This window comes from Cinclus cinclus, chromosome 12, assembly GCF_963662255.1.
Source record: "Cinclus cinclus chromosome 12, bCinCin1.1, whole genome shotgun sequence".
Taxonomy (NCBI): domain Eukaryota; kingdom Metazoa; phylum Chordata; class Aves; order Passeriformes; family Cinclidae; genus Cinclus; species Cinclus cinclus.
In genome coordinates this window covers 18,277,081-18,292,754 of record NC_085057.1, presented here as the reverse complement: position 1 = coordinate 18,292,754, position 15,674 = coordinate 18,277,081, and the positions used below count along the sequence as shown (strand labels likewise).

The 15,674-nt window shown below is 47.4% G+C and overlaps 1 protein-coding gene across 2 annotated transcripts in view; it reads right to left on the bottom strand.

Moving 5' to 3' along the window:
* The window catches only part of PHF2 (PHD finger protein 2), a 56,137-nt gene that overhangs the window by 26,848 nt on the left and 13,615 nt on the right, over positions 1-15,674 (bottom strand). For both annotated transcript variants that reach the window (XM_062500451.1, XM_062500452.1), the window contains exon 2: positions 3,839-3,924. In XM_062500451.1, the coding sequence (XP_062356435.1) occupies positions 3,839-3,924 (86 nt within the window). The remainder of the gene's footprint in view (positions 1-3,838; positions 3,925-15,674) is intronic.

The following is a 15,674-nucleotide window of genomic DNA, read 5'->3' as shown; positions in this document are numbered from 1 at the left end:
CCAGGAGGGGTTGTCTCCTGGATGGCAGCTGGAGTCCATTACACTGCACCAAACACTCGAGTCTTGGCCATTTTCAGCCATGCTTTCTATATTTAATCTTTGCCATGAACACCACAGTAAAGACTAAAGGCTCATTGCCATGTGCAGATCCAAACTTTGGCCAGAAAAGCTACTTTTTTTTGGTAATTTATCACTTATTTGTTTTTCTGCAGATCGTTCTGATCAAATTTAACCTTTGGAAAGTCCAGCACTGGAAAAAGAGAATACATTTTTTTAAAAATTGTATCTCAAAATGAGTAATTCACAGGAATACATATATTATGTCAAACATACTTGTGTAGAAGGGATCATCAATTTGAATGCTTGGGAAGAATGAAAGGGTGGTCAAGCATGGGATGGGGCTGCCCAGGGAAGGGCTGGAGGGAAGGGCTCATGGGACAACTGGACATGGCTCTCAGTGCTCTGGACTTGACAAGCTGGTGATCAGGTTGGATTCAGTCATCTTGGAGTTTTTTCCAACCTAAATGACTGTCTGAGTTGGAAGGGACTTTAAAGCCCATCTTGTTCAACCATGACCAGGGTGTTTCCCTGGAGCAGGGATACCCAGGAGCACCCTGTGAGTTCTCTACTGATCAACACCAAAGGTTGTAGCCACTTAAGGCCAGCCACAGCCTTTGGCTCACTTGCAGCTCTGTAACTCCACTGATTCCAAAGGATTTCTCCTGGTTTTCACTGCTGCAAACGAGGCAGCAATCAAACCCAGCATTTCAGACTGTGTTATGAAAATGAGCCAAGCCTGCCCAAATGAAGCCCTTACATTTTATTGAAATGATGTCAGAAAATGTTGGATAATATGGATGATTTTTCCCAAAGAGAAGTCCCTACACATTTCATTAAACAGGAATGGCATAAAATGCCATGTGACAGGAAGCAGTCTTCTGAGAGCAACCACTCACCACAGTGGTAATGTGGAAAAATGTAAGGAGAGGAAAATTATTTTTAAATTTGACATCTGGAAAATATATCTGGTAGAAGGCAAGCTCCAAAAATACACTTATATTTTTAAATCCAGACAAGTTGCATAACAGACAATTGGTGTCTGTGTTTCCCTTTGCTAATCTCACAATAATTAAATCCTACCAGTGAACTACTGGCACTGGAACAACTCCTACTCCTTTATTACAGAGCTAAAAGTGCTGGATAGCGGGTCTGAACAGATTCTGGAGCAGTTAATAGGCAAAGGAAGCAATCTCCCAGCAGAGCCCAAGCCCTGCAGCAGGACATCCTCCATGCAAATTCCAGCAGATGGAATTCACCAGCCAAGCCGCTCCCTCCTTCACTTCTTCCAGCTTTTAATTCCCCTAGCCTGGTGTACCCTGCAAGGATCAGCTACAGCAGAGCAGCCTCCTCTTTCCACAGGATCCACAATTCTACACATTAGTAGGGAAAATTACTATGCAGCTTCTGACATTGTCACCAAAACTCAAGGTAAGGAGAGCAATAATTTATGTTTAAATAAAATTGTTGCACTTCCCTTCTTTGATGATTGGTGTTGCATGTCATTAAACTGCCTATGCTGTATTCAAAGGGAGAAAAGGAAGTGTCCTTGCTGCCCTACAGAATGGATGTTGGTCTGTATTCCCATCATGCTGCATACCCAGAGGGAAGTAGGTCAAGGGACATCTTCTGAGACCTCACCTGCAGAGCTGCTTCCAGCCCTGGGGCCAACAGCAGCAGGACATGGAGCTGCTGGAGAGTCCAGAGGAGGCCACGGAGATGCTCCAGGGCTGGAGCCCCTCTGCTCTGGAGCCAGGCTGGGAGAGCTGGGGATGTTCACCTGGAGAGGAGAAGCCTCCAGGGAGAGCTCAGAGCCCCTGCCAGGGCCTAAAGGGGCTCCAGGAGAGCTGGAGAGGGACTGGGGACAAGGGATGGAGGGACAGGACACAGGGAATGGCTTCCACTGCCAGAGGGCAGGGATGGGTGGGATACTGGGCAGGAATTGTTCCCTGTGAGGGTGGGCAGGCCCTGGCACAGGGTGCCCAGAGCAGCTGTGGCTGTCCCTGGATCCCTGGCAGTGCCCAAGGCCAGGTTGGACATTGGGGTTTGGAGCAGCCTGGAACAGGGGAAGGTGTCCCTGCCATGGCAGGGGTGGGGCTGTGCTCCAGCAGCACTTGCTGCTGGGCTGCATGCTCTGGTTCACACCAGTGGATTTTTTAATTGTATAAAAATAACTGGATAGACAGAAACCTTTTAAAAAGCATCAGAATGTTATTGTCAATTCAACTCTCCTCACCATAACTGGTATATTAAACTCGCAATCTTTTTATCAAAACTGCCATGTCTTGATTTCTAGGATGACACACCCCAGTTTTTATAGAATTGATATTCAATTCCTGATTATAGGCTTTTGCTGCTTCTGTCTGGGTTTTTCCCCTTGCACTGAACAGTAGGTGCCTTTCATCATTTATAATTTTTTAAAAAGTGAAACGAATCAAAGTGTCAGACCCATCTCAGTGCTATGCACTGGCACTCTCAGAGGCTGGGGATCCTGTGCTGCTGCTTCCCTCCTGGGTTAGGAACAGTCCGGGAGTATCTGCAGTCATCCCCCCTTCAATCCCAAATAATTCACTTCAAAATTATTTGTGGCTATTTGTGTAACCAGGAAAACAAAACACTAGAAAGGCTGATCCGTTCAAACCAGAGCATTTTTGTAGGCACATACTGATTTTGTTAAGTCTTTCAGAACCAGCTCCCCAACGGGGATTTTGCCAGCTTCTCAGTTGGACCCTCTGGGAGACAAGAACAGCTGCAGGTCAATCAGATTTCTAGTTCACATCTGATTTTTTAAAAATTGCAGTGTAAATAGTATTCTATTTTTGCCCACAAAACACTTCAGGCTCCATCCCAATCCCGCTAGAAATTTTTTAAAATTTAACAATTAAGGCAATACAGAAATAATTGCTTGGGTTAAAAATTCTGAATTTTAACAGAACAGGAGTCACTTTCCAGTCATCCCCTACTTCATACTAAAGAAAAGGTCATCAGGATTCCCTCAGCTCCAACAGATGAGCATGGTGCTCTTCCTCCGCAGGATGCCCTGAGGTTGCAGAGCAGCAGGATCCTCCCCAGCACTGTTGCTTATTTATAACAACTGGTTTTCAAGCAAAGCATTTCATCTTTCACAGGGACTGGTGTATTTTCTCTTTTTTTCCTCCATTGTATAATATAAAGAATTTGTGAATTAATCTGACCAAAGCAAACACATCCCACGATTCCTTCCCAGACAAAACTCCCACTGAGATCAACTGTCACTTTTGCTCAGGAGAACCTTTTGCCTGTGAAAGAACTGCAAGAATTGGCACCCTCATTGTTTCCTACAATTTTGTCTGACACTGAAATCACTGCAATTCTATATCCAGGACAAGCAAAACAAACTGCTTCTTACTCTTCTCATCTGCAGACAGAAAACACCATGTAGTTCCAAAACTCCCTCTACTAGCACCTAGCTGCCTCCATAGGGTTTTTCTAGCCCACATTACTGAGTGTGGGCACAATTCATGCAGGGAATGACACTCAGGTTTTTGTGGGTCCAGGGACTGCAGTTTTCCAGGTAAGTGTCTGCATGAGCTCACAAATGTGCCTAAGGCTGCATCCCAAGCTCTGTGACCAACCCGCACCTTCCTCCCTCTAACACCTTTCTTCACCTTCTGGTTTGAGTTCCAATATTTATGGCACATGATACTTTGTGCCTTTTGTAATGACCAAAATGAAAAGCTCCTGTTGCTCAAACACCCCCACCCTGCTGTGTGTCAGGGACTGGCTGCACAGGGGTACTTACAGGTCGACTTTCCATGGGTTTTCTCACAATTTGGACAATGATAGATGTCAATATCTGGTGCCTCTTCTTCTTCCACACCAACACAGCTGGAACACAAGAAGGTAAATCTGACGTTAGCCCATCTCCAAGCACACCAGTAATAATGACAGCCCTGTACGTTTGCCTTGCAGCCACACTCACCTGCCCAAACCAGCTCTGAGGCCGTGGACACAGGTACAGACTGGGTTTGTGTAGCCTACATACCTGAGGGGTTGCTCCAAAAGCTGCCAGCCAGAAACCCACCCAGTAACTCACTGTGGAACTCCATGAAAATATGGCAGAGAGTCCCACAGAATTTCTTTTTCCAAGGAGACTATTTTGCACCTACACAGAGTTGTCCCAGCACCATCCCATATAAACCTGATTAACAAAACACACCTTCACAAAATACATGTGGGCAGCTGTGAAGTACCAGAGGGATCTTGGCAAGGGATACCACAGGCACAGTTTCCATAGGCCCCACCTCTGTTGCAATATGGAAGATGAGGAGGTGAAGCAGACCCCCAGCTCAGCACTGCTGGCTGTGCCAGGGTGCCACCGAGGTGGCTTTGGGTGGGACACACCAGCAGCACCCACAGCCCTGGGAATGCCCATGGACAATCCTGTGGGAGTACAGCACTGGGGAGGAGCCAAATACACGGCAAAGCACTGAAGCACCCAAGACAAGAAGCTGCTACACAGTCCAAGTGCCAAGCAGCCAGCCAAAGAATCCAGCTTCAGCATGTCCTGCCACGGAGGAAGGTCCAAAGGGACTCTGCTCCTGCTGCCTGTGTCAGAAGCAGCCTGGGCTGCAAGGCACCGTACAGAGAAAAGGGTTCAGGGAGGTGCTGTGGGATCCATCCCTGGTGCCTTGGCTCTATGGGAGCTCAGCTAGGCAAGATAACCCATGAGAGGCATCAGAGGTACCTTAAGCTCCAGCACAAGCAAGGCTGGATTGCACTGTGCCAAGAGCTCTCCTGGGCTTCCTCTACTTCATCACCTGAAATGCCTCTCCAGTGCTCTGCAGGGAGCAGTGAACAGCTCCCAGTGCTCCTCAGGTCCAGAGAACACACACACTGCTTTTCTGCCAGAGAAAAGGTATGGGCAGGGGTCACACAGTGCCACCCGCATGCACAAGGGCCACACTCTGCCTCCTGGCATTCCCCAGCACTGCTGACCACTGATGAGTGCAGGACTTCAGAGTTTATTGCTCCTGTTTCTGCCCAGAGGAAGCAGAGCAGAGGATGACTGCTCCACCCCAAAGGCCAGGCAGCAGCATGAGCCAGTTCTACCAAGCACTTCACAGAACCCCTTAGACTATTCTCCCTCCCTTCAAGCTCTGCAGGACACCAGCATGTCCAAAAATGGTTCAGCAATGGGAGAAACTCATACAGGGTGCACACACCAGCAGCACCTGGTGCTGGTCCAAAAGCAGGGAGGCCATGACCTGGGTGCTGACAAAGGAGGGATAACACACAGTCCTGTGCCCACCCCTCCCATGAGAGTCCCTGGACCCATTCCCTGAAGAGCTCAGGGCTCTGGGTGCCATTGGTGGGGTGTGCAGGTGTCTAAAAGCCAACACAAGCACACCTGGGGCAGGGAAGCAGCTGTTAAAATGCACTGTGAGCCCCCATTGGCAGGGGTGGTTTGGAACCCCCTGCTGACCTTGAGGCACACGGTGGTCACGTCACCATCACAAACCACAGACACACCTGCTGCTGAAGAACAGCAGCAACAAAACCAAGGCTGCAACCATGCTGGGAAAGGCCAAACTAGCTAAGATACAGAAACACATCCTTTTTATTACCACTGTAAATGTTGTGTCAAAATAAGATCCTGCCATAAACCTTGGTGGGTAAGGTGCCCCTGTTGCAGCTGTCAATGTGGGAGCCAGCTCCCTTCAACACAAAGAGCCTAGGGTGAGTGAAGCTCTGCAACCAAAGCCAGAGACACTCTCATCTCTGTGAACACAGACTGGGAACAGAAATCATTATTTTGGAATTGTGTCAAAGCAACTGCAGATTTTGCTGATTTTTTTCATTAACAGTTACTTGAAAAAATACAAAATTATTGTGCGCTCCTGGAAAACTGAAGTTTGCCGACAGGAAAAATCACCATCACAACAATCCAGTCCTCAGAATCCTGTACATATATAGAGAAAAATATCAGATTGGTAGAAAATGCCAGAAAAATTAATAGAAAATACCAGATTATTCAGTAGAAAATGCAAACAAACCCTGGTAGATTAGAGCCAGTGTAAGAGTATGTAGAGGATTCCTCTACCCACAAAGCTGTGTCAGCTGCTTATGCCACTGGATTCAGCTGGCTAAGCCTAGTAAAGGTATGGATTAGGCTCTCTACAAGAGCTTGAAAAGTCTATATTTAGCTGAAGGAGATGAGACCCTTGGCACAGGATGGGAGGAGGTTTGAGCAACTGTGGCACAGGGAGATGGCTGCAGCATGGTGGGAGCCATTGTTCTGAGAGAGTCAAACATCTGAGAGAACAATGCAGAGAAGTAAAAATAACTGACCTCAAACTCCAGCGGGCTCCTACAAGACACAGTCAACTTTTCCAGCTACAGCATGGCTTTGGAATAAGGTTTGGCCACTTACGGCTGCTCACGGGGAGAAGCTGCTGCCCTTCTCTGTATGGGAAACTGGGAGTGTGAACTGTCCAAGGGATCCCCCAGCTGAACTGCCTCGGGAGATCAGGAACCAAAATACCAACCCACTCCAGGCTATGCTGCTCCTGTCACCCAGCACAGCTGGGCTCTCCAGGCACTGCCACCAGGAGGACCACTGGTGCCTTCCACATGGATATAGGCACAGGAAACCAAACTCCCACCAAAAGTTAAAGCCAGACTGCCAGAGAGACCCAAGCAACCATTCCTGCCAGCGGAGGAACAAGGTTCTCCCGCTGCCTCTTTTGGGTTTACGGAGCAAGATTTGGGTAGTGGGGGGCCGTGGCTGACCCTGGGGTTGGTCTGAGCATTTCCACCTGGGAATAAAAAGCAGAAGGGGCCTGCCAGCTGTGGTAGAGGCCAGGGCTCAGTTTTGAAGCATCTCCTACCCAATTTACTAATGCATTTTTTCTCGGGGTGGTTAATTACCAATAATATAGAATCAAACCATTTCTCCAGTTGAAGAAAACCAAGTCATCTACAGGGAACGAACAGTGGTGTTCTCCCCCCCAGCCCCCAAACTGCAGCACAAACGGCACTCTGTGGTTTGCATCTATTGGTTTTTCCCATGAGAACATTCCCCTTTGGTCCCTCCAGGTTTGTTTCTCAGCTCCATTTGCCCAAGAGAAACAAATGTCAAAAAGACTCAAACCAAGCATTTGCAAATGATCAGATGGGTCTAAAGGCAGCTGGCACGGAATCACAGCCAGTGCTTGATCACAGGTGATGTGCCTGGGATCCAGGTGCTGTGCTCAGGAGCAGGATCACACAGCAGTCCCACAGCAGTGTCAGCGTGGGATCTGGGTGCATTCCCATTGTCAGGGAAGAACTGGGAAGAGCTCCCAGTAGCACTGTTGAGTCAGAAGGAAAAAATGTTTTGCTTGTCGAAGGACAGAATCACAGAGACACAGAATTTCCACAGAAATAGGTTGGAAAAGCCTTCAAAGACCATTAAGTCCAACCATTCCCCAGCACTGCCAAGGCCACCACTAACCCACGTCCCCAAGTGCCACATCCACAGAGCTGTTAAATGTCTCCAGGGATGGGAACTCCACCAGAGCCCTGGGCAGCTGTGCCAGGGCTGGACAATTCTTTTGTGAGAGAAAGCCCTTCCCAGACACTCCACAAAGCCCCTGACTTGCTGTGCCATGGCCGTTAATGCCTGAGGGACTGCAACTGTGCCAGCAGGAACTGGGGATGCATCTGCTGTGCAGAGCAGGGATGTGGGATGCTGGAGCAGCAGCCACCACCCCTCTCACAGCTCAAAAAACCCTCCTGCCCAAACACAGCAAAGATAGCCTAAGAGATTAATTATCCTGCATCCAGCAATCTTGTTGGAGCAATTTTAACCAAGCTAATGGTTGATTTTTAAATGGTCGTTAAGTGATTTAACTCATGTTGAGGCAGCGTAAAATGAATTTGATAATGAGATAAAAGGGAAATATTATTAAAAATGTATTTGAATTTTACCAAAACTGTTGCATGGAAAAAATTAATAATGACAAGTAAAGGCTTTCACATTGCAGCTGTTTAAGCTGATATCTCACCCATGTTACACAGACTTAAAGGAGAATTAGCACATTAGAAGCTTTTGCAGTCAGAGGCTACAAATTACATTTTTATTAGAAACTCTGCCCTTTGCCACTTTAAAATGAAATTGCTTCTGTGTTTTTCAGTGAAGAGATTTATTAAATTTCAACATTCTGATAAAGTTAACAATTATTTTTTTTTGTTATGCAGGCAACACTAATAAAAGGTGTGTAAATTAAACTGTGTTTATAGCATGAGTGTTTCTGGCAACCTTGGGTTGTCATCTGCAGGGAGGTGACATTTTAAGTAGCTTCAGGAGAAAAGTTAACCCGCATAGTATCTGTCCTATCAAAACCATTATCAACCAGAAGACAATACAGAAAAATATGAAAAAACAAAATAAACAAGAAAAAGACTCTTGGATGGGGAATAAAATCAAATCTACGAAAACAGAAATAGAGCTGAAGAAAAAAGAGGCTAACTTCCCTTCCCTTCCTGGCACTGCTCCAACCCCAACTCACGAGGACAAATCACCAAAGCTCCACAAAGCACGGAATAATTCCCAGCATTTTTACAGATCACAGTTAGTGATTACCCTGAGCTCATCCCTATCCCTTAACAACTGCTATTCCTCAGTGTGTCACAGATCACCTGTTGCACAATAACTCTCTTCCTTACCAACAAGGTGTCATTTGTACAGAAGACACCTGTCCAGTTCCAGGAGCCTCCACACCTGGACAAAGCCATAGGTGCTGCAGAAAAGCAGCACTGCCCAGCAGTGGAGAGCTTCATGCTTCATGTTTTGATGCCAGGCCAGTGTTAAGTGTCCATCCCAGCATCCAGAAGTACAACAGCAAACACTGTGAGCACAAGAGAAGTTAACAGAGGACAGAAAAGGGGAAAGAGGGAGGCCGTTTTGAGAGCTAGGAAATGAGCTGTTCTGTGGGTTCATGTCTCCTGAGCTGCTTTCCTGGTGGCTTTACAGAGAGAACTCTGACCAGAGGCCTCCCCTGTGTGCTTCTCCAGTGCCTCCAGAGCAAAGAGACGAGCCTTTTCCTAAGCAGGAGGATTTAACTCATCTAATCAGTCATGTTTTCACAAAACAGAGATTTTGGAGAGCTGAAGTCTGCTGCCAGCTACGATTCAAGCAAAGCAGTGAGCTCAGGAGAAGTTCAGGAGAACAGGGACACACGTTGGTGTCACTTCAGCAGGAGACCCAAGACCAAGCACAGCAGAAGGAACACATGCTGGTGTGGGCACAAGGCTGAGGTCCCCTGCATGGACGTCTTTAATTAAGGCCTAAATGAGAGAGAACTCAAGCTGTCCTGGACAGCCAGGATTTTACACTATCTCGTTCGCTCGCAGAAACACAAATGTGGGAAAGAGAAAGGACTCCTCTTGCAAACTGAACAGCGTTTGCACAGTCCCTGCAAGGAGCTCAGCAGCTTCAGCAACACCTGAATGCAGGGACAAGGAAAACCCTCACTGCTCATCAGTTTGCTTGGACTGCTTTCTATCCCAGGAAATGAGCTCAGCTTTTTGACTCGGCTTCCCCCCTGCAGGCAGCACCACCAACACCTGCCCCATGGCCCCAGGGCTGCTGTTCTAAAATGGACAAATTTAGGCAGTGCTCTGAAAATGCCCAGCTCTGTGCAAGAGCTGGGCTGTGCTGCCCACACAGAGCTTTCAGAGGCTTCATAAAATCAAAATGTCCTCAGCTCAAAGGGCCCACAAGGATCATCCAGCCCAGCTTCTGGCCCCGCACGGACACCCCAACAATCCCACCCTGAGCATCCCTGGGAGCTCCTGGAGTTCTAGCAGCCTCGGGGCTGTGCCCTGTCCGTGGGGAGCCTGGGCAGTGTTCAGCACCCTCTGGGGAAGATCCTTTCCCTGAGACCCAGCCTGAACCTCCCCTGGCCCAGCTCCAGCCGTTCCCTCGAGTCACCAGAGACTTGGAGACTCCAAGTAAGTAAGGAGATATTTGTGAGAGTTGCAGGGGCCTGTGCAAGTCTGCACTGCCCTAAGGGCTCTTGGGCTGGTACATAACTCTCACTGCCATCACTTGAATTCCACCAGTGGAACATTGTTCAGGCTGACCAAGGTTTTTAAGGAGCCATCCAGCTCCTGTGCGTGTTGAAATCAACACCTGTGAAGACAATCCAACAGTGCTCCTTCAAATCAAGCAGTTCTGACATCAGCATGAGATTAAATGACAGCAGCAGAGACCTGCACCCACCACAACATTCCAGATCAACTGAGACAACTAGGATGTCATCCTTCCATTCTTATTTTTGGGCCTTGGTGAACCACTATGGTTATTTCTGGGGCTGATGAGAGGAGCTCTGGTCTTGAATCAGAAACTGAGACCAAAACAAAACAAAACCAAGGTCCACCTGCAAGACAGGTGCCTTGGACTGGGGGCTTCTCCACTGCTCTTCCCAAACCACATCTGCTGCAGGCCCCTGAGCCAGATACACAAAGGTATGGCTGGTGACTCTGTGCTTTGCCTTGCTATAAATAATGAGGTTTCATTTCCTTCACAGAGCTTTTGATTTGTTTCCTTTGGGAGGCTCATGGGTTATAATGGCATTAATTCCTATTTGCCAACCTTGTCCTTATAAATGAGGATCTTCATTAAATGAATGTTAAGCGATGAGCACTATAATTAGGACAGATTTAAAATGCAGTGTGCCTAAATCAGAGACTGCCCAAGATGTTCTCTTTTTTATTAAGATATAATCTGAAGGATAATTACTGCTTTGTTTAGAACAAATTATATTCTCCAACAACCTCTTCTCACTGAGGGAATGTACAGAGCAAGGAAACACACCTTGCTTCAGAAATGGAGCCCAACTCTCCTGATCCCTACTGCTGGCAGATGACTCCCATGAAACACACGTGGCTGAAAAGTGCTAGATGAGACTCTTTGCCCCCTAATTATTTTATGATAACTCAAAATTCGATTCAATCTTACTGTCATATAATTTTAAATAATTAGAGACTGACCCCAACAATCAATCACACAATTCCAGCTGACTGCAATGCCTGTCATCTTGATGACCTCAGAGGCAACACCTTGAAGATGTGAACACCTTCACAACTGACCAGGAGAATGTCTCATGACATTTTTTGCACAGCAACATATCTCTTGCCCCATCCCCTGGCAGTTCCAGCCCCATCCTCTACTATGTGAAGGACCTGAGCTGGTGCCTTGGTTTGAAAGACAGGTATCTGCTAAGACAGGAGCCTCTCTTTGAAATGGAGAATATAAACCCCCTCCCTCTAAATTATTATAATTTTGAAATTAAGGGGCTCTCAGGCAAAGATATGGGAATAGGAATAACAGTTCTTTACTAGAAAAAAATTAAAATAGAAGTACGGTATTACAAAGAACAAACCCAGAACACTGCCAGAGTCAGAATCCAAGCTGACCCCCCGTCAGTCACTCAGGGTGTTGGAGCAGTCCCATTAAATGGTGGCTGCATCCTCCTGCAGTGGCAGATGTGGTTCTGTTGGAGCAGTGCTCCCGTGGTAGGTGCAGTTTTCCCCCAAAGCTCCAGTGATGATGTATACGGGCCAGGGTTTCCTCTGGAATACAGTTGAAAAAGGCTGCTTTGGTGTTCCAAATTTCAGTTTTTATCTAGGTGGGAAATGCTTGGCTCCTCCTCCTGGGTGGAGCATCTCCCAATGGCATGATGTGATTTTATCAGCCATGCAGTGGGACTCAATGGCCCATCAACAGATAATATCTTCCTGGAGGAGGGATGGGTGGTGGAAAAGATAAAGATGGCTGCCCCACCTGGTTTTAACAGATGGCCCATTAGCAGAGAATATCTCCCATGGACATAAGGATCACTGATTTCAACAGATGGTGATATAATACATACTTCTGGTCACCTCCTGTATTGCAACCTACGATAGCTGGGCACAGGACATCTGTGGACCCTCTACTATGCCAAGGTGCTGCTGCTGAAAACTGGGCTCAGCCTGTTCAGCAGAGAAGCTGCTCAGCCCTGTGTGATTACAGCTGCCTGCCCAGATGTTTGTTCTCCTCCTTCTCATCACTGGGTTTCCCAAAAGCAGATGGGAAATAAGCCAAGAGGGAGGGAACCAGAGAAAGAGAGTGGTAAAAAGTAGGAATAAAACAAAACTGAAGCAAAAAATTGCCAAGCCCAAATTAAACCCAAAAGGTCAAGAAGTTCATTAAACAAACAGAACAAAAATAAACTCCTCTCAAAAATCATTCTCTTAGGTTTTGTTTATTCTTTGTGTAACTCCACTGAAAGAAGTGGCACTGGTCCACAAAAGAATCTGGCCACAACCAGAACTTTTTTCAGGCTGGGTGGCCATACTGCAATTGCAGGGAGCAAGAAGGGCTCATCCCGACCTGGAGCAGGGGAAGGTGACAGAGCAGACAACACCGGAGTGCAGCCCTCCACAGCACCCCAGCACATCCCAGCCCTGCCCCAAAGGGTTCTGCAAGGATGATGGAGCTCCCGCCCCAAGGGCTGAGCCAACAGGCTGCAGGTGTGAAAAGTGAACTGGTCTGCACATGTCTTGTCTCTGCTGCTTTCTTCCTCTCTCCCACTCCTTTCAGCAGTCACCTTCTGTTCTCTGTGTGTGGTTTATATTTCATCTACAACTGACACACAGGTGTCAGCCAAGAACCTCAGAGCTGCGACACCCATCCCACTCGGCTTGACAGCATCCACACAGCTCTGCCCTGCTTCCACACAGCTTCAAACATACACCTGAGCAGACACTCTGCAGAATTCAGAAACAAAGCCAGTGAGCAGGCAGCACATGCTGGCTCCCCCTGCACAGCTGCCGCCAGGTGCAGCACAGGGGCCCTTCCCCACAGCTCATCTCCCCAGCCTCAGGCACTCAGCCCTGTGTCCAACACAGTAGCCCCTCCACCCACACCCCACACAGGACTCTCGGCCCAGCAGAATGACAGAATCACAGAATCATTCACACCGGAGAAGAATCTGAAGGATGTGGAATCCAATCATTCCCCAGCACTACCAATGCCACCACGGATTAATGTCCCCAAGTGCCCTAAACCCTTTCTGCTCCATCCTGAGGAGAGCAGCAGCTCCATGCCTGGATGGAGTCAGTAGCACTGCCCGTTGTTTGCCAGGCTGCTCCACGGACTAGCCTGACACTCACCTTACAGACTCCACGTCCTGAGACCTGACATCCTCACAGGACACTCCTAACCAGAGCCTCTGGCAGCAGAATAACCTCTCACACGGAGCTTCCCCATGGCTGAGATCTAAACACAAGTGGGGTGGGCACTGAAGATTTCCTGCGGAGGTCACCGAGAGCTTTACAGAGCAAAGGGCACTTGCAGGAGGAGTCCTGCCCTGGGGCTCTGCCTGGGTGTAAACGCTGCATCATGTTAGTGGCCATACACCAGAAAGTGGACTCATGCACAAAATTGCTCTTTACCCATCCTCCTTCTGCCTCCCAGCTCATCTCAGTCTGCACAGGCAACTCTCCAGATCCCTAAAAGCCTCCTCTTCTATCGCCAAGCGTATTGCAAAACTTCTCTATGGAAGTAGTGCTGGGTTGATCAAAAAATCCTTGTTTATCTGCTGCACGTAACTGAGGGATGGAGTGCACTCTCTCACGTGCACTGAGGCAAGTACAACAGTAAACAAAAGATCCGGGAATGGACTGATTTTCATGAGCATTTTAGAAACCACGGGCTTTATTCTGTCCAGTGCAGAAGGGAGTAGGAAGGAGAACTGTCTCCAGGAAAATAATCCTTGAATTATTGTATAAAATTCTGTGATAGTAGCGTCTCAGTGATTCTTCCTCACACAACGTGTCACCTCAGCTGTTGACCACTGCTCCATGAAGAGTTCCAAGAGGGAGCCCCTGGGAACAGCCAACTGTCAGACCAGCCTTGTACAGCCCCAGCACAAATCCTCCTCCACAGAGAAGTGCTGCAATCCATCCTTCTTGTGTTTTCTCTCACAGGGCACCTTCTGCCTAGGAACAGGTCAAACTACTTTTAAAAATACCTACTATTAGCACATGCCTTTTGTTCCTCAGATAAACGAACTAGTGACATTGTATAAAAGAAATCTCACCCACCTCAGAGAAAAGAAATAAACCAAATAGAAATAAATGAAGTTTCTAGATCGCAGCAACCTGCACCTACTGCACAGCCCAAGTCTTTGCCAGCATCACACTGTTATGTGGCCTAACTAGAACCTGTGCATGCCAGCAACAAATCTGTTACTCAAAGCTGGAAGTCAGAACCCTCAGAATCAGCCGGAGCTCACTGCTCAGTTCCTTGAGAGCCCACAGAACAAGGTCTCAGTTTCAAGGTTCCATATAACATCACACATCCATGAGGGATGAGGAGGGTGAACACTCTAGGAGAGGGACACCTCTCCTAACCAGGAGGTGTCCAGACCCTACAGACCAACAGAGCCAAATCCCATGGCAGACTGGTCCCAGTGAGCCCTGATAGCCACCAGACCAGCGTGGCAGCAAGCAGCACTGCAAATGAGACTGGATTTAACCTCAGCCTTTCTTTGCTGGCCCAAGGATTTGAAGATTAAAAGCATCTCTATCAGGAATGGCGCCCCACAAGTGGGCAAGCAGGTAGGCCACTTTCCTGGGAGAGCCCAACAGCAGAAGGAACCCCAAAAGCTGGGCTAAACCTAAGCCCTGAGGAGCAGGAGCCAGGATTAGCTGTGCTGCAATACAAACCTGTGTTTACCAAGCACTGCTTGGTAAAACATATCCTTTATGTCTTGCCCTCTGCAATTCTAGGAATTGCCTTTAAAAATGAGCACATACACATCATAAAATCAGCCATTGTGTAAAACCCTTACAAAGTGACCGCAGCCTTGCCCTGACCCTGTTGTTCCATTTCTCCCTCCAACAGGAACATTACTGCAAATAAATACCACTGCTGTAATATCAGCTGTGCAGGACCCACAACTCAACAAACTCCTGGAACACTGGCCTGCTACAAACTCACACCTGCAAACAAAGGATCGCTCTGGAATTTCTGATTTTGTGACTTGTCCTCCAAAAACCACAATACTTGGAACAACACCACTCCTTTGCGCTTCGTGTTCCTTCTCACCCCTCTTGACCACATCAAGGATCTGCTCTTCCTGCGCGTCACATCCACAGCCACACATATGGCAGGAGCAGGCTGGAGATGCGCAGTGTATGTGTCTGACTAAATGACAGATAAATGCAAATAAACTCAACAGTGGCAAAGACCCAGACATCATTAGTTTTGTACAGCAACAACTACTTGTACCTGTGTATTCATTTATGCATCCAAGTATGTATTTATACACACTAATACAAATCTGAGTACTGTGTGTGTTTGATCTGCTTTAATTGTGACACCCATTTATATAACCATTTATATAACTTACTTTTAAATCTGAGGTAACATCACTGTCATTTGTATAAGCATGCTCAGATCTCACCAAAAATACTGGTCAATGGTTGGTTGTCCTTTTTGGTCACAGGACCATTTTCATGTATTCTTTATAGATATATATAAATATATAAACACATGGCAATCCTGATAGTAACCCGACATTACCTTTCCATGCTCTGTTTTGCAT